This window comes from Scedosporium apiospermum, assembly GCF_000732125.1.
Source record: "Scedosporium apiospermum strain IHEM 14462 chromosome Unknown SEQ_SAPIO_0085, whole genome shotgun sequence".
In the NCBI taxonomy this organism is placed as follows: Eukaryota; Fungi; Ascomycota; class Sordariomycetes; order Microascales; family Microascaceae; genus Scedosporium; species Scedosporium apiospermum.
The window spans coordinates 90,789-116,290 of record NW_015971786.1 but is presented as its reverse complement, the minus strand read 5'-3'; the positions used below and the strand labels follow the sequence as shown (position 1 = coordinate 116,290).

General features: G+C 52.1%; 8 protein-coding genes and 3 pseudogenes across 8 annotated transcripts; 6 read left to right on the top strand and 5 right to left on the bottom strand.

Annotated features, from left to right (window-relative positions):
• Positions 1–363: 363 nt before the first annotated feature.
• On the top strand, positions 364–684 carry SAPIO_CDS2065 (annotated as a pseudogene; the record flags this gene model as incomplete).
• Positions 685–1,195: 511 nt separating this feature from the next.
• SAPIO_CDS2064 (uncharacterized protein) lies at positions 1,196–1,760 on the top strand (the record flags this gene model as incomplete). Its single annotated transcript, XM_016785194.1, has 2 exons — positions 1,196–1,531; positions 1,584–1,760. 2 exons carry the CDS (start codon positions 1,196–1,198, stop codon positions 1,758–1,760), a joined length of 513 nt encoding a protein of 170 aa, XP_016645072.1.
• An 839-nt stretch (positions 1,761–2,599) lies between these two features.
• On the bottom strand, positions 2,600–4,190 carry SAPIO_CDS2063 (uncharacterized protein; the record flags this gene model as incomplete). The annotated part of the gene is made up of 2 exons (XM_016785193.1): positions 2,600–3,789; positions 3,863–4,190. 2 exons carry the CDS (start codon positions 4,188–4,190, stop codon positions 2,600–2,602), a joined length of 1,518 nt encoding a protein of 505 aa, XP_016645071.1.
• Positions 4,191–4,765: 575 nt separating this feature from the next.
• Positions 4,766–8,446, bottom strand: SAPIO_CDS2062 (DNA repair protein rad-5; the record flags this gene model as incomplete). Its single annotated transcript, XM_016785192.1, has 4 exons — positions 4,766–4,844; positions 4,902–5,996; positions 6,071–7,207; positions 7,269–8,446. 4 exons carry the CDS (start codon positions 8,444–8,446, stop codon positions 4,766–4,768), a joined length of 3,489 nt encoding a protein of 1,162 aa, XP_016645070.1.
• Positions 8,447–8,618: 172 nt separating this feature from the next.
• On the top strand, positions 8,619–10,173 carry SAPIO_CDS2061 (uncharacterized protein; the record flags this gene model as incomplete). Its single annotated transcript, XM_016785191.1, has 3 exons — positions 8,619–8,661; positions 9,045–9,111; positions 9,201–10,173. 3 exons carry the CDS (start codon positions 8,619–8,621, stop codon positions 10,171–10,173), a joined length of 1,083 nt encoding a protein of 360 aa, XP_016645069.1.
• Positions 10,174–11,897: 1,724 nt separating this feature from the next.
• On the top strand, positions 11,898–12,338 carry SAPIO_CDS2060 (annotated as a pseudogene; the record flags this gene model as incomplete).
• A 1,418-nt stretch (positions 12,339–13,756) lies between these two features.
• SAPIO_CDS2059 (uncharacterized protein) lies at positions 13,757–14,254 on the top strand (the record flags this gene model as incomplete). The annotated part of the gene is made up of 3 exons (XM_016785190.1): positions 13,757–13,780; positions 13,861–13,892; positions 13,963–14,254. The coding sequence occupies 3 exons, from the start codon at positions 13,757–13,759 to the stop codon at positions 14,252–14,254; spliced, it is 348 nt and encodes a 115-aa protein (XP_016645068.1).
• Positions 14,255–15,049: 795 nt separating this feature from the next.
• On the bottom strand, positions 15,050–16,460 carry SAPIO_CDS2058 (uncharacterized protein; the record flags this gene model as incomplete). The annotated part of the gene is made up of 4 exons (XM_016785189.1): positions 15,050–15,497; positions 15,596–15,767; positions 15,866–15,948; positions 16,393–16,460. The coding sequence occupies 4 exons, from the start codon at positions 16,458–16,460 to the stop codon at positions 15,050–15,052; spliced, it is 771 nt and encodes a 256-aa protein (XP_016645067.1).
• A 4,030-nt stretch (positions 16,461–20,490) lies between these two features.
• Positions 20,491–21,741, bottom strand: SAPIO_CDS2057 (Acylthioesterase; the record flags this gene model as incomplete). The annotated part of the gene is made up of 2 exons (XM_016785188.1): positions 20,491–21,321; positions 21,412–21,741. 2 exons carry the CDS (start codon positions 21,739–21,741, stop codon positions 20,491–20,493), a joined length of 1,161 nt encoding a protein of 386 aa, XP_016645066.1.
• Positions 21,742–23,500: 1,759 nt separating this feature from the next.
• Positions 23,501–24,434, top strand: SAPIO_CDS2056 (uncharacterized protein; the record flags this gene model as incomplete). Its single annotated transcript, XM_016785187.1, has 5 exons — positions 23,501–23,594; positions 23,724–23,765; positions 23,860–24,018; positions 24,089–24,189; positions 24,276–24,434. The coding sequence occupies 5 exons, from the start codon at positions 23,501–23,503 to the stop codon at positions 24,432–24,434; spliced, it is 555 nt and encodes a 184-aa protein (XP_016645065.1).
• A 267-nt stretch (positions 24,435–24,701) lies between these two features.
• On the bottom strand, positions 24,702–25,223 carry SAPIO_CDS2055 (annotated as a pseudogene; the record flags this gene model as incomplete).
• Positions 25,224–25,502: the final 279 nt, after the last annotated feature.

Sequence of the window (25,502 nt, the reverse complement as noted above, 5' to 3'; positions counted from 1 at the left end):
GAATAGAGGGAGACTTACACGCACATCACATACACACATACACACACACATACAACTCATACATACACCGACATCTACACCACCCACAGCTCAAGCAACTTTCGCATTCTCGCTCGCATCTGCCCGCGCATCTCTCTCCTCCAATCCAACCAGGGCCGCCCAAAAAAAAAGAGGGCTGTCATACCGATCTACTCTCGTCATCCTACGCGGTATCTTTTCCCTACCAAAAACCATCCTCGATCTGATCGCTACTCCCGGACCAAAATACAATCCCTGATACCCCTCCTAAACGCCTCGCCGATCAACCCGAAACGCGACAATTCAAAAACCAATTAAGTAAAGTGCACCCACCACTCCGAGCCGATGTACATCCTCATCCCCCTCAGGCCCCGGGCCGACGCCGGTCCTCTTCTCCAAACCCGCCAATTCACCGGCAACGCCGCCCACGACACCAACATCACCATCGGCATCATTGTCGCCATCGTCCTCACCGTCTTCATCATCGGCGTCGGCGCCTTCATGTACACCTATCGCGATTCGATCCGGTTTACGGCGCGGAGGAGGAGGAAGAAGGGCGGTGTGAGAAGGAAGAGTACAGGGAGTAGTAAGAGTGCCAAGAGTTCGGATGGAGGAGGGGATGGGCCGCCGCCGCCGCCGCCTCCTCCTCCTCCTCCTGGGGAGTGAAGTGGGTGATGAGTGATTGATGGGAGGATTTTTGTATGTTTATACCGGGGTTAAGGGGGAATGGAAAATGTATATGTAGATTTGGGGTTTTGGGGTATGCTTGGAGTTCACTTTCTTTTTCTTTTCTTCTCCTTTTTCTGATTTTCTTGTATAATTTTCTTGTCTCTCTCATCTTCATGACTTTTACGGCTCATGGCTCACGTTCTTTTCCTAGGGGATCTTTTCTTCTTTCCATTTTTCTTTTGTTTTCTTTCTTTCTATTGGGAAGGGTTGGATGGGGTTCGAGGGGCGCCTTGGTTTTCAGAAAATATCAGATATGAGGGCATATGAGGGTATGAAAGGTAATGATCGTCTACGATAATGACCCTATGAATGAGAGAATGATGCCTTTTCCAACCATATATCTTCATTCATACCCGAAGTCTGCCTTATTTTCTCTCTCTCTCCCCGGAGAAACGGTAACTCTAACCTCCAATGAAAAGCACTGATAAAGCTCCCAAAGCATCACCTCATGACCTCCTCCTTCTCCTCCTCTCCCCTCCCGGCGGCACCAACCCATCGAAAGCCACACCAGGAAACATCCCTCCACCAAAAGGCATCGCAGGCATCGCCTCCATGCCATTCATCCCATTCACACCCGCCGGCATCGGCACAGGCGGCGGCATCTCCCGCCTCCCCTCCCTCCTCCTCTCCCTCCTCAGACACCGCCTCCTCCCCGACCCAGCTCGCCGCCGTCTATATATACTCCCATGACAATGTTGCCGTCTCCGACCCGTCGACCCACGGCACTTATGATGAGAGTGCCCCTTCTCTTTGTGGTGATGCTTCTTCGTACAAGTATGTGTATGTGAGTGTTCTTGGACGCGTTCGTGGATGTGGTGGTGTCTTCGCTGGTTTAGTCTATGGCGGAGGCAGAAGTAGAGGATGAGGACGATGAGGAGGGAGGCGAAGAGGAGGCCGAAGATCCAGGCTATTGCTGCTTTGGGGGAGGTTGCGCGGCGGAAGAGCGTCTTGCGGGATTCGGATGGGTTGGCTGGGAAGGTTGGAAGTTGGAAGGCTGGAGAGAGATTGATTGAGGGAAAACGGCTGGTTGTATTCCATATTGGTGGCATTTCGTTTCTCAGTATATGTCTTTTGATGAGGATTATTCTCTTGAGTTTTCATGGGACTTGGTATCTGAGTGTTGAAGAGGAGGAAGTAAGACGTTTCTTGAACACATGGCGCGTGGAGACCATCTTCTTCACGCGATCCAGATCCCACTGAGTCAATCATTCTTTTCTAGTTTGCTGTAGACGCGAGACGGACACAAATATTCAGAACAGGGAACTGGACTTTACGCGTTGTTTCCGTGTTTCTTCGCGAAGGGATTCATCTGGCCATGGAGTTTCACGTTTCCTGCTTCCAAACCAATCGTGCTTTTGCCTCTCCGCCAGGACCACCGTTTCGGGATGTACGAACGAAAGATACCCTTAATGATCACCCGGTTCTCTGGGATGGGTCATGATTGAAACTAGATGTAGAATAAAGAGAAAACAATATGGGATGGTGATGAGTTTGTTTTCGGTAGATACACATCTTGCTGGGGGGAGTCATGGGGGGGATGCGCAAACATCCAAACAACTCACTCCAAGCACAAGTTCACAGCAAGCAAGAGGGCACAAAGACAAATATAAAAAAGCTTTTCGGGTTCCTTTTTTTTTTCTATCCTTTTTCTAATTTTCAGTTTGGGGTAAGGGGGGAGGGAGACGGGGACTTTTCTCCAAGGGACATATTCCCGTTTTCTAACCGTACCAAGAATCACCAAAACCTTCTTCCAAAGACCCAAATCTAACCCGCTTCGAATTCCCAAACACTGCGATCATCGACACGGAAACTTCCATTCTCCATTTTTTAATCTCATTCAGAAACAAACACCTTAGAAGAGGGAAGGCAACAGGTGAATCTCACCCGAGTTCAAGTGCCCACTGACCTGGGCAACAATAACCCAACCCGTAGCCTGGGCCTTCAGAACCGTAATGGTACGGTTGCCAGCCTCACCCGCGCCGCCCTCGTAATGGATAACAACGGTGCCGACGGGGCAGGTATCTCTAGCAGCTCCATGGGTGGTGCCTTGCTGAGGGATGTGCTGCGCGTGGCTGGCTTGGCCGATGGGCTCGTCGAAAACGTCAGTGGGGGCGCCGGCGGTGGCGACCTGAGAAACTTCCTGGTCATCCGAAGGGGCGGAAGAGGCCTCATCGGGCTGGCTCTCGTCGGATTGGCCCTCAGAGTCTTCGGCGGTTTGCAGGTCGCTGTCGACCCAGTCGCCCCAAGTGGAATTGGCGCCGTCTTCGTACCATCCACCGAATTGTTCGCTGTCGGTCAACTCGTCGGAATAGGCAGTTTCGTCATCACCAAAAGTATCCCAGCCGTTGTCGGTGCTGACGTCCCAGCCATGGCCAGCGTCGTCCTCGATGGAGGGGTCGGAAGCATCGATCTCCTCCTGCTCCCACGAATATCGATGGACGACCCGGTCAAGTTGGAACCAAAGGGGGTCCTTGGCCAAGTCATACTCCATGACGGTCTTCGGATCAGACCAGATGTCGGAGACCGGCTTGCGAGCGACCTCCTGGTGGCGGTGAAGACGGGGCTTGGGGGAATCAATCTCCTTGTCCCACGGGAATTGATGGACGACCCGATCAAGTTGAAACCAAAGCGGATCCTTGACCAAGTCATACTCCATGACGGTCTTCGGGTCAGACCAGATATCATTGACCTGGGGGCGAGAGGCATTGTCCCTGATACGTTGAGGAGTGGGAGACTTGGCGCCAGAGCCTTCCTCCTCCAAAGTCAGCAGCTCAGACAGAGGGCGTAAGTCGTGTTCCATCGTACGCTTCGGGTCGGCCCAGATGCCGGTGGTCGCGTCATCTCGGTGGCTATCGCGATCGAAAACCTTCCTTTTGCGCACAAGGTTGAGGCTGGGATCAAAGAAGGGATAGCGGAGCATGTAATCGGGATAAGCTGGGCGACCGCAATCAAGATGACCGAAAGTGACGCCCTCAGGTTTGGCACGGTCGACATGGTCTTGGTTGGCATTGCCCTGAGAGAACTGGGGTAACTGCACGAAACCTAGTAACACAGTGGAAAGATGAGGTTAGACAATCAGAGTACCCCCAATAGAGGTGAAGGTCAATAAGCTTACCTTGGTCTGCAGTAAGAGCAGGGAGTTCCTCATCCTTGGTTGAGGAAGAACCATTGACATGACCCAAAGAGTTAAGCATACTCTGGTCTGCAACAAGGGCAGGAAGTTCCTCGCCCTCAGTCAAGGAAGAACCATCGAGGCGACCATAGGGGTCTGTGGAAAAGTCATAGGCCACCTTGTTTGGGCCATAGACTTGAACGTTGGTGGGGAAATGAGTAGGACGGTTGACCTGGTTAGAGTGCATCTTCGAACGATAGAGGTCGACAAGACCAGGGAACCCGAAAGAAGAGTCTCGCTGGGATCTGGAAGATGTATGAGGCACCTTCATGATGAGTGATTAAAGGTAATGGGAATCAAGTAATTGATATCAATGAGGAATTTATGATTTGGGTGAAGAATGTAGATGTTGTTTTGGTCAAAGGAGTTGAAAAAGGAGAGTTCGGGGGAGGGAAGCATCTGTTAAATAGTTTTTCGAAAGGGGTCCCTAATCACCTAGAAACTATGATGTGCCACTTCACATGGAGTAAATAACCAAAGCGAATCATCAGAAGTGATTATCAAAAGGTGCCTGGAGCTATTGTCAATGATCACAATGGAGCAACTGAAGTCGGCGGTGGAGCAGGAGCTATGATACCCACGGCCTTCCCCATTTAGGAGTGGAATAGATTCGGAATCATGATAACTGGAGCAAGGAGCCTCGAGGGGATTGCTCTTTCCCAAAGGAACGAGACTCGGATCGCATTGTTCGAAATTCGAGACTTGCCTCAAGTTTGGAACTGGAGTATGAAGGTGAGGGATGGAGGAGAGAAAGTGAGAAGAGAAGATTGGATGATGGCCAGGCCGTCTATTCATGTCGTTTCCTATGCGTCTATGTCTATCACCGCGATCCCATGCTGCATAATCTCAACTAAGAAGATCCTTGATATCCTCAATCCTCTGGAGTCGCTTCTCCTCGTCGCTCATCATCCCTAGAGACGAAGCACTGTAGACTAGGTTAGCAAACATCTCCCAAGAAGCACCCAGGGGAAGGGAAACTCACATAAACTTCTTCCGCTCCTGCACCTTCAACATCCTCTCCTCCACACTATTCTGCACAATGAACCTAAAAACCTTCACCTCCCCTTCCTGCCCCATCCTATGCACTCGATCGATCGCCTGCGCCTCCACAGCAAAGCTCCACCACGGATCCATCATGTACACCCTCTGCGCCGATGTCAAGTTCAACCCCACGCCGCCCGCCTTCAGACTAATAAGCAAGATGGTAAACTTGCTCGCCTCGCGAAACTCGGAGAGCACGGCGGCGCGCGCCTTCTGCGACATCGACCCGTCGAGCCGCAGGAACTTCATGTTGGCCTTTTGGAGCGCCGGCTCGATGAGCGAGAGGAACGACGTGAATTGGCTGAAGACGACGGATTTCATCCGCGGGTGCTCCTTGCGCAGCTCGCGGAGGTTGCGGATGAGGACCATCACCTTGGACGACGAGTCGCTAGATCCGACGCGCTGGAGGCTTATGCGCGCTTTCCCGTGAATCGGGTCGGGCTCGTCCTCGTGGCGGATCACCTCGAATAGGTCACGCATGTTGATAGGCTCGCGGCAGTGCACGCATCTGGGCACTTTCTCTCGGGAGATCTCGTGCTTCATGTACTGCAGGAGACACTTCTTGCACGCCGAATGCCAGCACCCCGTCACCGTCTGCTCAATCATAGGCTCCTCGGCGCAAATAGGACATTCGAGGCTGGCTTCCTTTCGAATCTGCTCTAACACATGTGCTCCGTACGTGGCGCCCGGCTTCGACTGGTCCGCGATATCGGCTGCGAACTTTTGAACCAGGACGTCCAGATCCATGTCGTCGGCGAGGCCTGCGGCGGCATCGGCTGCAGCCTCTGCACTCGCTGCCTCTTCCTCTTCGGCTACGATGTCCCGGTTCCGGATCAGGATGGGATGACAGCAGGTTTGCCTCAAGCGAATAATTTGTGCAAACAGGCTAGCATACGCTTTCATTACCGTTCCCGAAGCCATATTATTATCCAAAGTGTTCTTGGCCCTCGTGAAGACGTAGTTGTAAATCTCTCTCTCAGCTTCGGAGAGCTCAACTTTGACAATCTCAACGTGCTTCGGTGGAAGGGGTACAAGTCTACACAGCTAGTTAGTGGATCAGTTTTACCTTGACTCTACTTCTTCCCCAGAGTTATAAGGCGTTATACTTACGGCTTCCCGTCAGGCGTCTTCATATCCTTCGTCCTCCTCATCACCAGAGGCTCAAGCACCGTCTGAACAACATCCAGCGCCCGCACGAAGTTCTTAGACTCGAACGGCAGCGTAATGAACGTCCTCCAAAACGAAAAGTTGTTCCACGGCTCGACACCCAGAAACCGGACGAGACTGAATAAATCCTCGAGCCGATTGACAATGGGTGTTCCCGTCAGAACCCACCTGTGATCGGCGGCAAGCGCATAGCAGGCCTTCGACGTCTTGGATCTCCGGTTCTTGATGGTATGCGCCTCGTCGAGGATGATGCGGAGGAAGTTGAGGGAAAATAGGCCGTGGTGTTGCGACTTGTCTCCCTTCTTCGCGAGGATCTGGCTAAACTCGGAGAGTACTGTCCCGTAGCTCGTGATAACTACGTCCGGTGCCGACGCTGCGCTATCCTCGCAGCATATGGCTTGGAGATTGCAATTCTTTTCACTGCCATAGTAGACCAAGACCCTGATGGTTCCCTCCTTGGAGGCTTTCTCAGCTTCACTATGCCACTGCGCAAGAAGCGACATGGGAGCAATAACAAGGGTAGTATGTGGAGCTCGAAGGACTTCACTTTCACCTAGACATGGCGATCGCAGTTGCTGAAGAGAAGAAAGTCCAGTCTTGGGACGGACTCTCTCATAAGGCCTATGGGAGTGAATCAAGCTGAGCATTTGGATGGTCTTCCCAAGACCCATCTCATCGGCCAGGATGCCGCCAAGGCAGTGTTGTTCCTGGGCCGGGAAGATGAGCGTCATCTCTCCAGAATAAGGGTTCATGTAGAACTTTTCTTGCCCTTCAAACACGGGAAGATCCTTGTCGTCTGCATCCTTCAGAGGCCAGGTATACTCTTCCCATAACGGATGCAACGAAGGTTCTCGGTTGCCTTGTTCGCCTCGTTCCTTGTTGAGCATCCAATAAAGGGCCTGTTTTTGGTAAGGGCGCAGTTCGAGGGCAAACGTATCCGAAGGTTCGGCTTCTGGAGTGTTGAAGTCAAAGGATTGGGCTTTTCGGTAGAGGGCATCTAGCTGGTCTTGCTCGAGCTCCTCGCCTTCTTCAGACTCGTCGGGGGGAGTCGAAGGCGTACCGCTACCATCCCTACCATCCCTATGATGCGCGGTTAGTGACTAAAATTCTAGCGGCCATAAGAGCAGTTGAAACAACGCACCTTCCATTGGGCTTGGGCAACTCCTTTGCTTTCTTCTCATCCAACTCAGCAGCATCAAGCAATCCTTGGCGCTGCTGTCTTGCGTCGGCAGCGTTCAGAGTAGAAGGAAGAACATTTATTTCCTGAAAGAGCCTTACAAGAGCCACTTGCCTCAGCCTCAGCTCCTTCTCTTGAGTAGTTTCCTCTTCCTCCCTAAAGCTAACGGTAATATCATCAGACGGATGTAGTACCTTGGCTTGGAAGGCAGAGGGCAGCAGATACACTCTCAGCTGCAAGAATACAGTATCATTTGTCCTTAACCGTTCCGGCGCATAGACGCAGGTCCCTTCGAACTTGCAAATCCCCTGATCCATCAGCGTCGAAACCCAATTGGCGGTCTCCTTGGATAGCCTTCCCAGCTCCGTCCCCGCCGAGTTGGTAAATCGGACAATGACATCAACGCGTCTCGCAGCAGCGGCCGTCATCCGGGCGGTAACTAGAGGGACGCCGATCCTCGTCTGGCCCTTTGGGGTTGTTTGGGGTAATTGTATCTTTTGACGCTCGATTTTCACGAGGTCGCCATGCCTTAACATGTTGTAGCCACTCCGGGTTGCCCACCCTTCGACCCCAAAAGCGCCGATATACCTTGGCTGCTGTTTCGACCGTTGGGGAAGCATTCCAGTCTCGGTTTTCATCGTCGACGGCGCGGCAGGCGCCGAAGCTGTGGGCTTGGTCCTCGCCGCTGCAGGTTTCTTGTATTTCTCCCAGGTTCCGTCAAAGTACATGTTAACAGCTCTTTCGAGGTTTCCATGGCTGTGTTCTCTGATTATGTCCATGACACCCGACTCTACTTTGTGACCGACAAAAGTCTCAAACATTCCCTCATCAAAAGCCACTGACGAAGATTCATGCGGTAGAGTAGGCGCGGGCGGTTCGGATTTCGGGGGAGTGGCACGCCGCGGAGCATGGTGGTCACCGTTGTGAAGGGGAGGGAGGCGAGAGGCAGGAAGAGGTGAAGACTGAGCTATCGGGAGTGCAGGCTCACTCGGTAGTATTGGATCCTGAAAGAAGCGTTCTGGAACTGGGAGGCTACTACTCGGGGGACTCGAGTCGCCGGTTCGGTCGAGACCGTGACCGCCATATTCGCTGGACAGGCGCTGCTTCTTCGCGGGACGTTCTGGGGAATCCACGTCTACCATGGTTCCCACAGACATCAAAGTTTGTGGTTAATCAATTTGTATTCAAGACTCGGGGTTTACAAATCGCGATGTGGAACTTCTTCATCGAGAATGGAGCAGGCTGTACGAAGTACAAAGAACATCGAGGCTTTCTCCGCTTCGCCACGATCAGTTCGGGAGACGCGACAAAATTATGGAAGACGCGATGCCTCACGAACCCACTAATCCGGAATCAGGTGACTTTACCTCAGTAATGTGCCACTGATCGATAATTCTTAGTGGGGCCAATTAGTGCAGCACTACCTTTGTACAACGGTAAAGAGACTAGTTTTCTCCTGTCATAGCGATCTGGGCTGGCCTATCACAAGCCGGACATTTCAGCATTCCCAGCTGGCAGCTCTCAACGAGCTCTGTCACAATTTTTGTCAATCGAGAATATTAGTGAAGAAGCACCTCAATTTCTCCCTCCGTCGTGACGTCAATCGACAGCACCACCCACTTCCACAGCCATTTGCTTGTCACCATGGGACCCTGAACCATCGACGTAGCTCTCCTTCAATGTATCATCAGTCAATTATACGTGGCGGCCTTAGAAGGCTAGCTAGATCTCGGCCGACAGGGCGCCGCCACTTTGTGACAGACGCAGATATCGTCGAAGCCAAGAACTACTGCGTGAAGCAGATTGCGTGTGTATCTACCCTCACTCCACCCCAATTGCCAGCCTGCTATACCTAACGACGCCCTCCTTTTGCTAACGTCCATTTGAAATCCGCAGTTTGGCAGATCGCCAGGCTTTCCTCATTCGACAGTTCGTCCCTCCACCCGTCCAAGACGTCTACGATGCACTCCGAACCCTAAACCTCGAGCTCGTGCGCCTCCCCGAGACCGTCTCGAACCTTACACTCGGCCAGATGCGCATACAATTCTGGCGCGAATCCATCGACCAGACCTTTGCCGGGACCCCACCCCGCGAACCCATATGTCTTCTCCTCCGCAAGGCCCTCGACGACCTCGAAGCAAGATCCGGACCCTCGGCGCAGAAATCGCTCAAGTTCTGGATCTCGAGGTTAATAAAGACCCGGGAGCGCCACATGAGTAACCGACCCTACCCATCCCTCGCATCCCTCGAAGACTACGCCGAAAACACCTACTCCACGCTCATGTACGCCACTCTCGCCGCCATCCCCATGCGCTCCATGCACGTGGACCACCTGGCCAGTCATATCGGTAAAGCCTGCGGTATCACCGCCGTTATCCGCGGCATTCCCATCCTCGCCGCTCCTCCACCACCGACCGGAGCCAATTCCGGCTTCGACAACACCGTCCGCCGCGATCCCGCACTCCTCCTCCCTCTCGACGTCCTCGCCGAATGCAACGTCACCGAAGAATCGGTCTTCCGCCAGGGCCCAGAAGCACCCGGCTTCCGCGACGCCGTGTTCAGGGTCGCCACGCGCGCAAACGACCATCTAATCACGGCACGCGAGATGCTTAAGAATCTCCAGGCCGGCCGCCTCGCCGATCACGCCTACGAGCATGAGGGAGAGCTCGAAGAGCACGTCTATGATGAGCAAGGAGACGGGGACGTTGCGAGGGATGTCAGGAGAGCGTTTGGCGTGCTGCTTGAGGCGGTACCGGCAGAGGATTACTTGCTTGCACTGCAGAAGAAGGATTTTGATCCGTTTGCGGTGAAGCCGGGGTGGAAACTTCCTTGGAGGATATGGCGGGCGTTGAGGAAGCTGGAGTTTTAGAGCTGCGACTGGGGAGGATGGCAACCTCTCATTGTACAATAGTTATGAATATCCCCAATGTCGCATTAAATCAATGTAATCTAGCGGTATAACAGAGCAGGACACTAAGTAGAACAGCAGGAAGTATAGATCGACGAAGTGGTTCACTTCCAATGTCCTTCTCCATGTACACCATCTAAGTAGCTACCAAAATAGTATATCGCGGAGGCCTTTAGGTATGGACCGCGGGGGAAGGGGGGAGACATCGACAAGGGCGCTTAAGGAACGCCTCGGACGAACCCCATGTCCGAGCCATCCATCACTCCGCATCTAACTCACTCGAGCGCTTCACTCACGATCTAAATTTGAAAAGAGCAGTCAAAGAAGGATATCCCATTGAACCCCCATGTCACTTCTGGGAACCGCTTGATTCCAACCCCACGCACACATTTGTAATACAATGGGTCTCTCTAAGCGCGAAGCAGCAGTCGAAACCCCCACCTGCTGTGGGGGACAGTCGTAGGGCCGTTGGCCGTTTCTCGCGCGACCGCGACTTATCCCGTTCGAGACCGCGGCATCGGCCTGATTTGGGTCTTGTCGTAATGGCCTTTTTCTAAGGCAATCCTCGATGTTATGCCGGAAGGTCCTAAGGGGATGACGCCTGCTGTGAAGAGACAGAAGGCGTCTGTTTTTTTCTCATTGATCGGGGGTTATTCAGGAATCGATCTTGCCTCACGTGTGTGGTCAAATTCTTATTAGACTCTTGTGTAACAAACGGGCAGATGGCACCCAGGATGCTTGTGGTTCGATAGGTATTGAGGGGGCCCGCTGGGTCTACGAAGTATTTTGCAGGCAGCTGGCCCGGCGGGTCGAGAGGCTATCCAATTGGCCATTTCCATCCTTGCCCGCCTCGATGGTTCTCACATCGGGCCATGAGGTGTAGTGGAGATGAGGCCGACTGCCGGCCTCTGTCGAACTGAAATATCTTGATGGCTTGGTACGTAGCAGGCTTGCCTTTGGAACTTTTCCTGGGACATGCGCCGAACGGCGAGAGGTTTACGAAATCACTAGAAGGCTGTGGAGTCTGGACAATGGGGCCAATGCATCCTCGTCCTTCGTAGGATTGCGGATCAGGAGGAGTCCTAATAATAATCGCACAAGCAGCCCAGGCGTCAAATGCTCTGCGCAATTGGTTCACCCACTCCTGCTTGCCGCTGGCTTGTTTCGCCAGCCGATTTCCAGGCTCGACTCGCTTTCGCCGACGAATCGAAGGGGCCCTATATGGAGGCTATGAGAGCGACTTCGCCAACCTGGCCGGGCCATCTCAGGCCAGCCTGACAGTCTCACTGTTTTCCACTGGTATGCCGTTTGACATAGCCATCGAACTTGTTGGTCGCATATGAACAGCAGGCGGAGGTTAATGGGCAAATTTCCCTTGGGATCTCAACTACATAAGGAGAGATTCGCCCCCAGAAACGCTGTCGTCGAATGTCCCTTCCCAAACCGACCACAACTTTACCTCAGTCATCCAAAACAAAGTACCATCATCAGGTACCATCTTCGACTCCTCTCGTCAACTACTCTCCTCAACCTACCATCGCCAACCACACTTCTTACTCCTTGATACGGACCTGTTCTGATAAAGGTAATCAGCGTCACTTTACCCCATCAGTTCAACTATTGATGTGTGTCCAGCAAACTAATGCCGCTTCATCAGTAGACCTAGCACCAGTTACGTCAACACAATGTCTCAGCAGCAGAAATATAAGGTGTACATTGCAGTATACAAGGGAGAACCCGTCGACTTCCAGAAGTACAGACATACTGGCCTCTGGTTTGTACCTGAGGAGAGTGGCTCGACTCTCTTCTGTCATGTTACAGGGTCAACCGGGGACTTCACTTTCGAGTCAAGGACCAATTACAATCCCACATCATCCGAGACACTCGCCAAAACCATCGAAGTAGGCGCAACGCAGCAAAAGTTGACCGCTGCGGCTCTCCTTGGAGAGATGCAAGCTTGCCCAGTCAGAAACGATGACATGGAGTTTAATTGCCACGGATGGGTGGAAGCAGCTCTGAAGAGGCTGTCGCTGGCCGGTTATTTGACCAACGAAGAATATGAGAATGGGTTCGACAAGATGATGGACGCTACCTTGGAAGCGGAGCAGGATCAGTATGCATTCTGATTGAGCGGCAAGGTGCGCTGTTAATTTGAAGAATGCCCAACTCGTTGGTTCTCAGTCGTATCAGTCTACACCTGTTAATGTTTTTAGCCCTTCAAGTTTCAGGCCTCCAGAAAAAATTACCATGGTGACAGCTTACGATGTACAAGGGCAGGCAGTGGTCGAAAGAATAGGAGAGAATGGTTAGTAAATCAGAAACACAAAGCGAAACAAAATAGAGATCATGTCCCGAGCTGAAATCATGGCCATTGCCATTTGGACAGTGCAGCATACTCGACCAATTCGTCGTCGTATCTCTCGGGGAAGATGTCTTCTGCATACCGCCACATATCCCGCACGTCGCTCGTTCCCACGCGGAAAAACTTGACGTACTCCCAGTACTCAGGATACCACCCTGAGACTTCCCAGTCCAGAAGAGCCACGATCTTGCCATCTCTGACGATGATGTTTCGAGGAGCTAGATCTCCATGTGTGAACACAACGCGATGGTCGGTTCGAAGCCTTCTCGCGAAGGCAGAACGCAGTACCGGTGGGGTAGTCGGTACGAGACCTGATATAAGGTAGTCGTTGAATTCCTTTTCGTCCCGGCAGGACGGTGCGGTGTGAGTGGTATAGCCTCGGGTATCTCGTATTAGGCCTCCGTCACACGCCCCGATCCGCGTCCCCTCTGGCGGTTCAACGGATCGCATTGCATTGAGAATGTCCCGTAGCTGTCTAGCGATGTCCAATTTCTGATTCTCTGAGAAGCTCAGCCAAACTTTGGATAAAGTATCGCCTTCGACATAGTCCATAGAAATGTGTTTTTTTCCATCTAGGGTAGTCTCGGTACTATGGACATGAGGGACGGGAAGACCTCGATTTTCAACAAAGCGTTGCGCTTCTGCTTCCCCAAAGCTAAGATTTCTACTAGATTTCTTAACTATACCGCCAGGGTGGAGTGTGACGGTTCGACCAGGTGTCTGGTGTAAGAAAGAAACCCCTAGTGTGTGGAATAAGTAATAAGATCGAATAAAAAGTGCAATGGCTAATGTGCCCTACCTTCGTCAAGGGAGTCTAGAGGTTCAAGCTCGGGAGACACAGGGAGTCCTCTTTCTATTTTTTTCTGTCGCAGTTTTTGTTTATAGGTGGAGACGAATTCCTGATCCGGCTTCTTCGGTGCGTCATTTGTAGTCGCCATATTAACCTCGGGAACCCGTTGGAGTTCGATGGAGATGTCAGTTGTTCAAGAAGAGCTTGGAGATGGAGAGGGGAGGTCTAAGTGAGACGCATGTACCAATGTACTCAGCACCACAAGATCCGGCAAAATCTCGGAAGAAAGACTCGAATTTCCTCACCAGCATCTTTTTCAACACCATCGACAGAACTTCCATCGCGAAAAAGCCAGCCCATCGCGACGGACCCATCTCCATGCCCAATCCACAATGCTCTACGAACTCGTAGGAATAGTGCGTCTTACCCTGTTCCCCGTCCCTCAACCAACCCCCCAAAGCCATTCCACCGCCAAACTAACGAACAACCAAACTAGGTACGACCCGGCAACCTCGCCGAGGTCAAAGAGTATATCACGCCCTCCGCCATCCGAACTCCTATCCGAAAAGGAAACATCTAACTTATTTTCCAATAACAGAATCGCCCTAACCTGCGGCCAAATCGTCCTCCGCCAAGGCGGCGTAATCCGCGGCCTCGCCAACCTCGGCGTCTTCTCCCTCCCCTCCCCCGTCACGCGACACCAGATGAAGCACAAAGAAGGCCACTACTTCGTCATGCGGTACGATGCCTCCGCCGCCGCCCACGACGGCGTCAGGGCTACCATGAGGCTGGATCCTAGGGTCGTCAGGGCCGCGCACGTCAAGTTGGGCGATGGCACCTTGGCGAGTTTGGCCAAGTTTGGGCCCGTGAAGTGGAATACTGCGGCGTGAGGAGATGGTGTGATGGGTGGAAGTTTTAATTGATACGAAGTTTTTTTCTATATGGCGAATATCTACCTGTTTTACTCTCGATCGAGTTGGATATATACGCTTTGTGGTGGGCTGGCGGACCTCACCGCAAGTTGGCTTCCGAGAGAGAGTTACGAGGACGGACCCTTGGTGGTGGTGGGATGTACCATATTCTGAACCGTTGGGCAGATACTGCGGCCTGCTCGAGAACGGTTTCGTGTATTTGTATCCTGGAAATCTAAAAATGGCATAGACAGCAAAGAATTACAGAGCAACGTCATCTCTTACCTCCACGCATTTAAGTTGCTTAGCCCTTCCGCTGATCAATTAACATGCTGAGACTGCACACATTTAGGATCTCTTGAGGTTTTTTCAAGTCATGAATTTCGCATTGCTCTCTATTGATATCACGACTGCTTCGACAAGATAAGCAGTTAACCCTCCCCACCATCTCAAGGGTCTAAAAACAGGGCAAGAGAGTCTCGTGTCGTAGGTTTCTTTTCCTTTCTTTCTCTGCAAAAGGCAAGCGCCAAAAACCGGCCTTCCTCCATGCGAACCCATGCCCATGAACATGAAGAAAAATCTTTCCGTCCCGTCATCAAAGGCATTTCTAGTACGGAGGGGAAAAAAGGGTGTCGACATCTCGTTTCGTTTCATAAACAAATAAAAGAAAAAGGTTTGCTCGTCGGGTCATCAAGGCGCGGAGGAGCAACATTATCCGAGTCCTTCATTAACGTTCCGTCGCGGGCGGATAGGAGGCAACCATTTGATAGGTTGTTAATCGGCGGTATCCATGTGATCCTGTTCCCTACCTTTTCCAATCCCCTGGGTATCCCGGCACCACGTCACAAACTCATCAATAACGCTCGGCCAAGCACCGTCCTCGCTCCAAAACGACAATGTCTCATCCGACATGGTACGAAGCGCAAACTCTAGAGTCATGTTCCACATGTCGCGGTTAACGGAACGGGTCCACTTCTCCTTGAGGAAGCTCGTCCAGAGCTCCAACCAGTCGTACGAGGGCGATTTCCACTCCATTCCGGGAGGGCTGAAGAGCATGGGCCAGAAGACGAGGGCGTTCTCGAGGCTGAGGGCGCGCTGGTCGGTCTCTTTGCCGACGACGAAGGCGTATCGGTATACTTGCTTGAAGTAGGATGGGTTGTGCGAGAGGGTAGATACGAGTGATTTAATATGCGAGGAGCATCCTTGGCGTGTCACTGAAACACTGCCCAGTTTGTTAGTCCCCGAGGAGTAGGAGAACAGGCTCGGGGTGTGACGGCGGCGCACACCACATTAAGTGTTTGGGGGAGAACGGAGACCTACCCAGAGTTCTTCCATCCTTCGACGAAACCCTTTCTCGTAATCTCGCCGATGCTCGGAGCCTGGAACAGCTCCAACGCAACGAATAGAGAAGCATTCTCAAGATTCACGTTTAGGTCCTGGAGGTAGGACATGGATGATTCCACTCCTATGGCATCCTTCGGATCATCGCTACCTGAAAGAGCAGACAGTGTTAGTGGGCCGATGTGGCTCGCTCTTACCGGTCCGATGCGCCATCTCAGCACAGAGGAGGAGGGAAGGGGGGCCGCATACTTCGCAGAGCATCAAAGGCTTTGTCAAGCTGGCTATCCACTACCGACAGAGTCGAAGACTGGGCGCTTCCATTACTGAAATACCTGGAGGTTTCCAATTCTAGTTAGCTAGGGAACCCTCATCTCGGTCATTCTTGCAGCAGGAGGGTCACAGCGCATTGAACATTGAACTTGCAAAAAGAGAGAGAAAAAAAAAAAAGAACGAGTTATTAAAACATTGAAAAGAAAAGAAAGACAAAACAATAAAAAAAGCCGATGTCGACAATTTTGTGGCTTGCTACTCTTCTGGAAAAACCTGTTTCGCCCAAGTGTGGTGGACCAGGTCCACGATGTAAGTAGCGGCCCTGTCAGCCGAGCAACTCCGCTCAGCCTTAGAGAATGTCTCGGTCTTTTAAATTGTCTGGTGCAAGGCTGTCGCTATTTTTTGCAATAGGATATATGATATAGCGGAGTAGATAAAAGAAAGGCAAAAAAAAAAAAGAAAAAAAATGCAACGCGAAAAAAAAGGTAGGTTGAATATATATATACCGTGACGCATCCTTTGAATTGCTGTTCGACTTGGCAGTTTTCCTCTTGGAGGACGGCCATATCCCCATAGCTTTCGAGGCACTCTTGACACCTTTCCAGCTCATCCTCGGAAAGTTTCTGTATGATCGGCCTAATAGCCCCGATCCTATTATCTGCCCCCTCTCTCACACACTCGGATAAAAAAAAGAAAAATTGAGAAAGGGAAACAAAAATCGTCTGCTTCTCTGGGTTCACGACGCTTGGTGGCTCAATCCCAAATAGGTAAGACGAGGGAATGTCTGGATGGACCGAGATGCAGGACTCGCCAAGAGGGGATAAAAATAGCAGAAGGGGGGGAAAGTGAAGGGAGGAAAAAGGTTTAAAAAAATCTCCGGTGATCGACCTCGAAAAAAGACCAAGGAGAGAGGGTAAGCAACAAAGCCTCGCCTTCTGTCTACGTGGTGGGATTTGTTGCTGGTGTGATTTTGAGTGTGTGAGTGACGATGGTGTTCTTGTGGTGGTGTGGTGATGGAAGGTAGTGTGGTTAGCCGAAGTGTAGTCTCTCCAACGGCTCCAAGCCGGCCAGGACCAGTCAAGAGATTCGAGGAGAGAGGAGACTACTAAAGGGCGAAGGGGTAAAAAAGTATAATAGTAGCAAGACGGATCGGGGGACTATAGGCTAGGCTTTGGCTATCTCTCGGTCCAACACGCGGTATTAACGGCCATGAAGCTTTCAACAGACGGATGCCGGAGGATGACGGGGTATGCATATGCTTCTCCTTAGTTGCAGAAGGGGGTGCAGTCGGTCACGGACAGGCAAACTCACAGCATCTACTTCATGAGAAGGAATGTGAGAGACGCCAGCAAGAGCGAGCAAGGGGATGATGTGTGTGAATGAGTGTATGAGAGGGTGACTTGGAGGTGAAAGGGGTATAAGCAAGTAATTACTGGCTAATTGGCAAAAGCACATTATAGCTCCTGCCACTATGGAATGGCATCACTGGGGAAGAGAAATGCCAGGGACCCATATTTTAAGAAGCAGGAGCCAAGCCTATGTGCGGATGTGGTGGATGGTTTCAGAGATATTCTCTTGGGGATCGGCGTGGATTCGGCGATATTTTTTTTTCTGGAGTGGTCAACATGTCGTAAATGACACATGCCTTTCTCCGGAACACCCGCCGCCGCCTGTGACAGGTACACTTATAGTGGGGCAACAAGAAGTAGTGGTAGCATAGTAGACGTACTAGACGACTAGTGGTCGTAGCCGCACACTAGATGAGAGGGCGGAAGAGGGGAGGAGGAGGAGGAGGAGGAGCAGGAAGCAGGGCGGGGGGTGGGAAACGGACGTTGAAGAAGATTGGAGGATCGGGAATGCGTACAAGGAACAAGAAGAAACCTGCAACTGGTAACCGGCAATGTCTGGCTCCTTCAAAGACCGAGACCGAACTGGTCTGGGTCTGGATGGGCGGAACAGAACAGGGACCGGGACAGGAACAGGAACAGGAACAGGGACAGCAACAGTACCAGGCGGTGCTCAAGTTCATCCGATTCCAGCTCGACCAGGCACAAAGTCCTAGACGATGCGAGCCTCCGAAAGCATCAATGATCCCGAAGCATCGCATCCGGATTTGATGTTGCAACGACTGGAGAAGAATAGTTCGTCACGAACCACACCCCACTCGCGCTTGCCCTGCAAAGACACGAGGAGGAAAAGCAATGTGACGGCGGAGCGGAGACAACCAGAAGAACCTCTGGCAAAAACTAGAATATGGAAAAGACTCAAAAAGAGACAGCAAAGAGACAAAAAGAAAGAAAGAAAAAAGTGACGTTGTAAATGGGGTAAATAGAGCGAATGCGTGCTTATCGACACCATCACACCCTGCCCGCGGAGACTAGACCCACGTTGACGGTAATAGGTGGTATTGCATGTCTGAGCCAGTACACTTTGATCCCATCCACCATCTCAATTGACACTTTGCGCGGATCCCTGCGCCGCGATGCATATTGTCCAGCTAAATTGTCCGAGAAGGGCCGGAAATGCTCCTGGGTCTCTGGGTCTCTGGGTCTCTGGGTCTCTGACCCCTCCAGAAACTCATCTGGATCGTCTCTTGACTCGAGCCCGCCCATTTAAAGACACGGCTAGAGCCGCGAAAGGGAAAACGGAGTTTTTCGAAAGTGCTTTAAGATGAGTGCCAGAAATGGCCAGAAAAGGAAACCAGAAAAAGAAAATGAAGAAAAAAAGATGAAGAAAAGAGACGATGACCCCCTCCAAAGCCTACCAACTTGGACACTCAAGAGGGCCAAAGACCAGAGAAACAATAAGAACAAAAAAATCTAAGAAAAAAAAATCGAAGAGAAACATTCGAGTGACTTACGCATCGATCGCATCGTTAAGCTTGTATGACGAGTTTTTGACAAACTATTGTTCAAAATGCACCTGTCAGCTTGCGTCTAATCACATCGTCCTTTTTTATCCTGTGTTTCCGTTTCCTCTTGTCGTTCCATTTTCCCTCATTGTCCCAGCTGTGGTCGTGGACTTTTGACGTTATCCCATACGAGAAAAGCCAACAGTCCCAAGCCTGCTGGCCGTCCCTCATTTTCACCGAGCAGTGCCCGAGGTGCAGCAACCAGCGCCAGGCGGTCAAGCCCACAGCCACATTAGTTCGCCCTCCATTGTGCTCGAAGCAGACAAAGCTGCACATATATCGGCTGTAGAGCACGGCACCCCGTCCCCTTGGACACTCCCGAAAGAGGTATCACCGGCGCAGGGGAACGATGCCAAGGGAAGTGGAAACTCAAGTTCATGAGGGTAGAAACCTGGTTCTGAACACAGTGTTCCCCCGAAGGAAGAACGAGGAAAAGGAAAGGAACACGGGACCGATCGGAAGCGACAAGGTGGATATATCTAACCGCACGATTGCGCATATCCGACAAACCATGTTCCAAGTGGGAAACCATATTCCAAGTGGGAAACCATATTCCAAGTGGGAAATAAAAACATAATGACCTACCCGCTGAGCCGTTCGCTCGGGGGCCCCAGTCAGTTGTATAAACTGCTGCACCACCGCAGCCTTCTGGGAGTTGGATAACGGCGGTGGCATTTTCGACGCGAACGAGGCAAGCACGAGGTTAGGCGCAAGTGACAATGAAGTGGGGAACGTCGTTTGTTGGACGTCGAACTTGGAACGAACGAGGGGGTCGAAAATCGGAAAACGCCCGAGGGAGAAGACCCGATGGCCAGGCCGAAGGAGCCGCTAACAAGTATTTGAGGAGCCCAAGTCGTACGCTTTTCGAACGACGGTTGCGTGTCGATGCTGCGGTCGAGGGGAAAGGCGTGGTGGTGGGTTGTGCGTTGGTGAGGGGGCGGGGGTGTTGAAAAAGGTCGGTCTGGCGGATTCTCGACGATGCCTTGGAAGGGGAAATTGTTCGTTGGTATCGGAGAGAGGTCTCGGTCGCTGGCAAGGAATAAAACCGCCGCCTTCGAAAAAAACACGCGGGCAGGATCAAATAAAGGCTTCGCGACGGGGGAAAAGGTCGGCGTTGCTTCCGTTCTCTCGTTTTGGGCGCTGGGCAATTTGAATTTTGGGAACCAGGGAGAAGCATCAAATCATGAGCACGAGGGAAGAGCCCCTCTTCGGAAGGAACTTGGGGGAGGGGACCATCAGGCACAGCGCGAGGCTGAAAGACTCAATGGGAGCCTAAGCTGAGAGAGCCTGAAAGCCACTGGTCAGCGCTATGGCCGGTAGGCGGACCGCCCACATTGGCACTTTAACCGCCCTGATGGTGCAGCCAACAGCACTAATGCGGGGTTACACTCAGTGGTGCCGATCACTATTGAGGTCACCACGCTTACCAGTGCGGTGCGGCTCCTCGATCCAGCTCCCTACGATTGCCAGATCACCGAATTTACTCCAACACTCAAGTCCTTTACACGAATAAATGATATTCAGAATATTTAGACTCCTCGCAATCACACGAAACGCAGATACAATCGGAGCCCTCGTCTCTATTATAACCCGGAAAACGACGCTATGAAATCTATAGGGCAATTCGATCTTATCTAATCTATCAATCCTTCTAAATACTCGTCTCAACATATCCGCAACACGTTCATCCACCTCACAGCTTGCTCGGCAACTTCGCTTCCTCAGGCGGAAATGCCCTCGCTATACCATCTTGAACCGCCGTAGCGACGTGCACACCCTCAGGACTCCAAATCTTACCCTCAACATAACCCCTCCCCGCAGTGCCTCTCGGGAAGGAGTCCTCAAGAATCCACCAGCCTCCTTCCCCAGACTCGTCGCACTGCATGATGGCGTTCTCGACGTTGGTGTGCATAAAGAACGTCCAAGTCAGTGTCGCCGCCGACTGCAGGATCAAATCCATGTCGTAATCGTTGGCAAGCATCAACAAGCCGTTTCGATCCGCCGCAAAGGCGTGGACTAGGGCGTGCTGGTTCGGATCGTCAGAGGGTAGTGGGTGCAGAAGGCGGTACAGGAGTATTTCCCTGCGCTCCGCCGGCGGCCTGCTCGCGTTATATTCGGTCATGTCCACCTTTCGCATCTCGATAATGGGAAACTTTCCCGGTCCAGGATTTGGAAACAGGCTGGTCATCCACTTAAAGTCTACCGACGGAGCGTGCGGCCACGCCTCCGGCGGTCGTGAGGAAAGGATGGCCGAGAGCCGCTCCTGCGCGGGTTGTTGTTGGTTGTCGACATATGTATCCTCGGGGTTCTTGAGAGAGCAGAGAGCTGTGAAGCAGACGGGGCCGAGTGGCTTCTCGGCATCACTGAGTGGGAATCTTCCGTCCGCCATCACCTCGCTCCCCGTGGTCGGCTGCCGTACTTTGACATACCACGTGGCAAAAGTCCGGCCTCCAGCCACATGCGTGACGTCGAACACGAAGGGCCGGTTGCTGAGACCCTTGGATGTAAAACACCCTTGTATCGTCTGACCTTAGTGTTAGCCGCCCGTTCGCCTGTCCAGTTTTAAATGTTGGCAATGCTGCAACGAGGGATATGGCAAGTTATTCCAACTCACGTGTAAGTCGAGCCCGCGCTGGCTGTTGTCCGCCGTAGAGGCTGCGTTATCCCTTCTATCTCTTCCACTGTCTGCAACAGCGCGGAACACTGCCACACCAGACATGGTGTACACATGAGCACCGTACGTCGCCTTGTGCACGCCGGCCGCCCCGTTCATATCAACTCTGTCCCAAGGGAGATCGGCGCCGGGCACCCATGATGGAAATGTGCTCATATACCGGTAAACTTTGTCAGAGGTTGGCTGCGACTGGTTGACGGCTATCCGAACGAGCTCGGTAGACTCCTGGAAGGATAACCGGGCGTCTTTCTCTTTCACGACTAAGGCCATCTTGCGCTGTGGTGACCTGGGGTGTGATAGTGATTGATGGTTTGTGAAAGCGATCCCGGCAAGGCGTGGCCGCTGGACTCCCCTAGCTGAGAATGGGGCCTCACGGCAGACTGCAGAGATGGCTGCCTTAAGCGTCGAATATGTTCAAGAAGCGAAGGCCGATATTGAAATCCCAGCACACCGGTTACCCTTCTAATAAGTTCGCCAAAAGAAGTACGGCCTGACCCTCTCGGTAAAATGGAAGCAGCGACCAGCCCAGGTATCAACGGGACGATTAATAAACAACGGTGAATTTAAAGAACATGAGATTGAAAAGAGAATCCCTTCAGCCTGGAATTTTTATGTATTATTGGGACATTCTGTCGCGAGGGGGGCACTAAGTAATTTGTCGCATTGAAGCAAAGGCGCGTACCTCGAAGATGCCGAGGTTCCAAGCCTCCACGCACTCCAAGCTTTCAAACGAGATACGACACCACCCTCGGTGATTGGACCCTGTGGTTTGGGGCCCTGGCCTGTGCTAACAATTTGCGGGTTTAGTTTGTCGAGGTAAATTGAACTGAATTCCGATGCCTTATAATGCCTACGGAGTAGATAAAGTTGTTCGGGGATTGGAATTCCTGGGGCAGACCAGGTAGAACTGGTAAGCACAGGTGCAAGCTTCGTGAATCGCAGGCGAGGGAGATCAGCGAGAATGCCCGTGTCACTCGAGGAAAACTGCAGGATTCGTAAATCCAAAGCATCAAAATATACAAGGCCCCCCACTCTTATCCGCGAAGACCCAGATCTTGTTATCTGTGCTGTCCAGGCATAGTGTAAAGCTAGGAGCTGGTGGAAGCGCATACGCGGGTAGCTTTAACGTCAGTGTCAGTCACCAATGCCGAAGATGACCATGCTGCTCCATGGCCGACGACGAGATGGTGAAGAGGTTATCTTAGATTGGTGGTCTTGATCTGAATGTGAGGCTAGTGTAAAGATGCGTTGGTTGTGATGGTTACTAAGTCATGGAAAAAGGGGATCATGCCAGAGAGATATGCGTCCTTGATGCTCACAACTACCAGCATTGATGCCATATGTGCATGCCGGGGTGTCGATGGGATTCATTCTGATGCCAGTAAGGGTTATTGAGAAGTGCTATCTGGCGAAGAAGCGGACATTTCGATTGGATGTGTTAGAAGCTCGAGCTCCTCCATCTTTTCGTCGACTTATGTCGGTCGAAGGATCAAGATTGATGGCTATACTTCGTAAGGCAAAGCAAATTCTGGATTTTTAAGCTGCAAAGTCAATCCCAATTGCATCCACGCCCAATCCGGATCGGCAAAACAACTGCAGGATGCAGCAGGCAACGACTGAAGAGCTCAATCATGTCAGTGCTTCGTATCAGTACTCAGTATTGGAATATTGTCACAATCGCAGCAACATCAATGACGCTCAAATGGATCGAGTACGAAACCCAAATACAAGTACTGAGTGTACACTACTCCGTACTCCGTACAGTGAGTCGGTCCTCGCTGTTCAGAAAAATGTCACCACTTTGCAGATCCCGCGGAAATCGTACGGGTCGTCACGTGACTTGAGAAATTGACCAACCGAGGAGGTGGTAATCCAATCAGGCCACTGACGAAAATACCTCCAAGCTCAATCCGTTCCTCACGGCTCCCAGTCACGAAAACTCCCAACTCACTTAACAAACACCCATCTCCGGGCCTCAAGACTCTCCGCTCCCAACAGAATCCGAATCAATTAACCCTCAGCGCCCGCCATGTTTGTTGCTCGAACCGCCGTCACGGCCGCCCGCCGCGCCGCCTTCGTCGCGCCCGTTGTCCGCAGGGGCTTCACCACCACGATGCTTCGTCGTATGACCAGCCTTGCCCACATCCACCATCCGACCCCAATCCAAGCGAGGCTTTTTTCCTATTTGGACAATGGGATTCGAATGTCGTTTCTTGGATCAATTGGCTAACGAGGAATTGGTTCTTGTGCAGGTGATGCCGGGAAGAAGGTTACCGCCTACAAGTCGCTGAACGGTAAGCTTTTTTTTTTCCTGGGGTCGGAATAGCTCGGAGATGGGGTGATGCGACTCGCGATGTGCTAATCGGTTGTTTTTTAACCCAAACATAGAGGTCAAGGAGGCTAGCGACCTTATCGGACCCGGTGCCGCCGCTGGCACCGTCCCCACGGATCTCGAGCAGGCGACCGGTCTTGAGCGCTTGGAGCTGCTCGGCAAGATCGAGGGTGTCGACGTCTTCGACATGAAGCCCCTCGACTCTTCCCGACGAGGTATGAACACCGCCTAAACCTATCGGGTTCCGCAGCAAGGGACTTTTGGAGCTGACGCCAAACTTTTCAGGCACCATGGAGAACCCTATTATCGTCAAGTCCGCTGGTGAGGAGCAGTACGTCGGTTGCACCGGTTCTCCCGCTGACTCTCACGTCGTCGTCTGGCTCGGCGTATGTTTCCTCCCCAACTCTATCCGATGCTCTACTGCTTTCTTTTCGACGCACCAGAATCGTTGCTAACTTGGATTTAATACCAGATGTCCCGTGATCGCCCCATCGAGAGGTGCCCCGAGTGCGGAAGCGTGTACAAGATGCTGTACATCGGTCCCGAGGACGACCACCACCATCAGCACCACGGTCCCGAGGAGCCCAAGACGCTGGCTGACTACGTCAAGCCCGAGTACTACTACACGTAAATATAGCCTGCGGCTGAAAGGGTCGAGGGGGGTTGTAGGCGAATCAATCTTTATAGAGGGTTTTTTTCATATGTTGTATTGGGGTAGTGAGCCATTGTAGATTAACTCATAACTAGAGTGTTTTCAGTAGAATGACTTGGATGGTGTTGTTGACCATGTAGGTCTGTCTTCTGCATTGCATGCTTCGTAGCTGTGTTGCTTAATGTCCCATGACTTTAGGACTATAGGGACTTTTGATGCTCGTGTTTGGAGATGGCTTCGGCGAGCTCAACCGGCATCCTCATCAAAGCTTAATTTTATCTTTTTCGCCTTCTTCTTAGGTTTTGAAGTTTTCGTTTTCGTCTCGTCTGCCTTGTCTACTTTCGTCTTGGCACCCTTCAGCGCATTCGCCTTATCAGCGCCGTCCTCATCGGCATCCGCACCAATTACTTTTGCAGTCTTCCGCTTCCGTCCAATGGACGAGATCACGCCAGATCCCGCTTTCGTCGCATCCTTCGCAGCCTTATCATCCGGCCCCTCCCCAACTACCGCCTCAGCACACTCGCGACTCACCGTCACCGTCCCGTCCACGCCGACCTGCGCATCAACCACGTTCCCTTCCTCGTCGACGACTAACGGCGCATCCTCAGCCTCGGCGCTAGCGGACCTCTTCGTGCCGTGCCGGCGTTGACCGGTGAGGAGGGGATTGGGTGATGAGGAGGAGCCGGAGACCTGGGACTTGAGGGCGGCCAGGAAGGGCGGGAGGGAGGCGTTGTATGAGAGGTTTTTGGAGTTGAGTTTTTGGGACATCGGGGTTTTCAGTATTTTGTGAGGGGAGAAGGATGAAAAGAGAGAGATCCCGGTTTTTGTGGCTGTGATTTATGGACTTCGAGGTGTTGTTGAGATGGATTGGGACGTCCGCGATGTATTATTCTGTTGTCGTCTTTGGCGATGACGGATTGTGGTGTCCTGAGTTGTTGTCTTAGTCACGATTTTTGCTTATTAAGCAGAAGGTGTTGACGAGATTCTGGTGCCGCATTGCATGTTCCAATTTCGACAGGCCAGATTTTCCTTGCGGGCGCGTCCAGC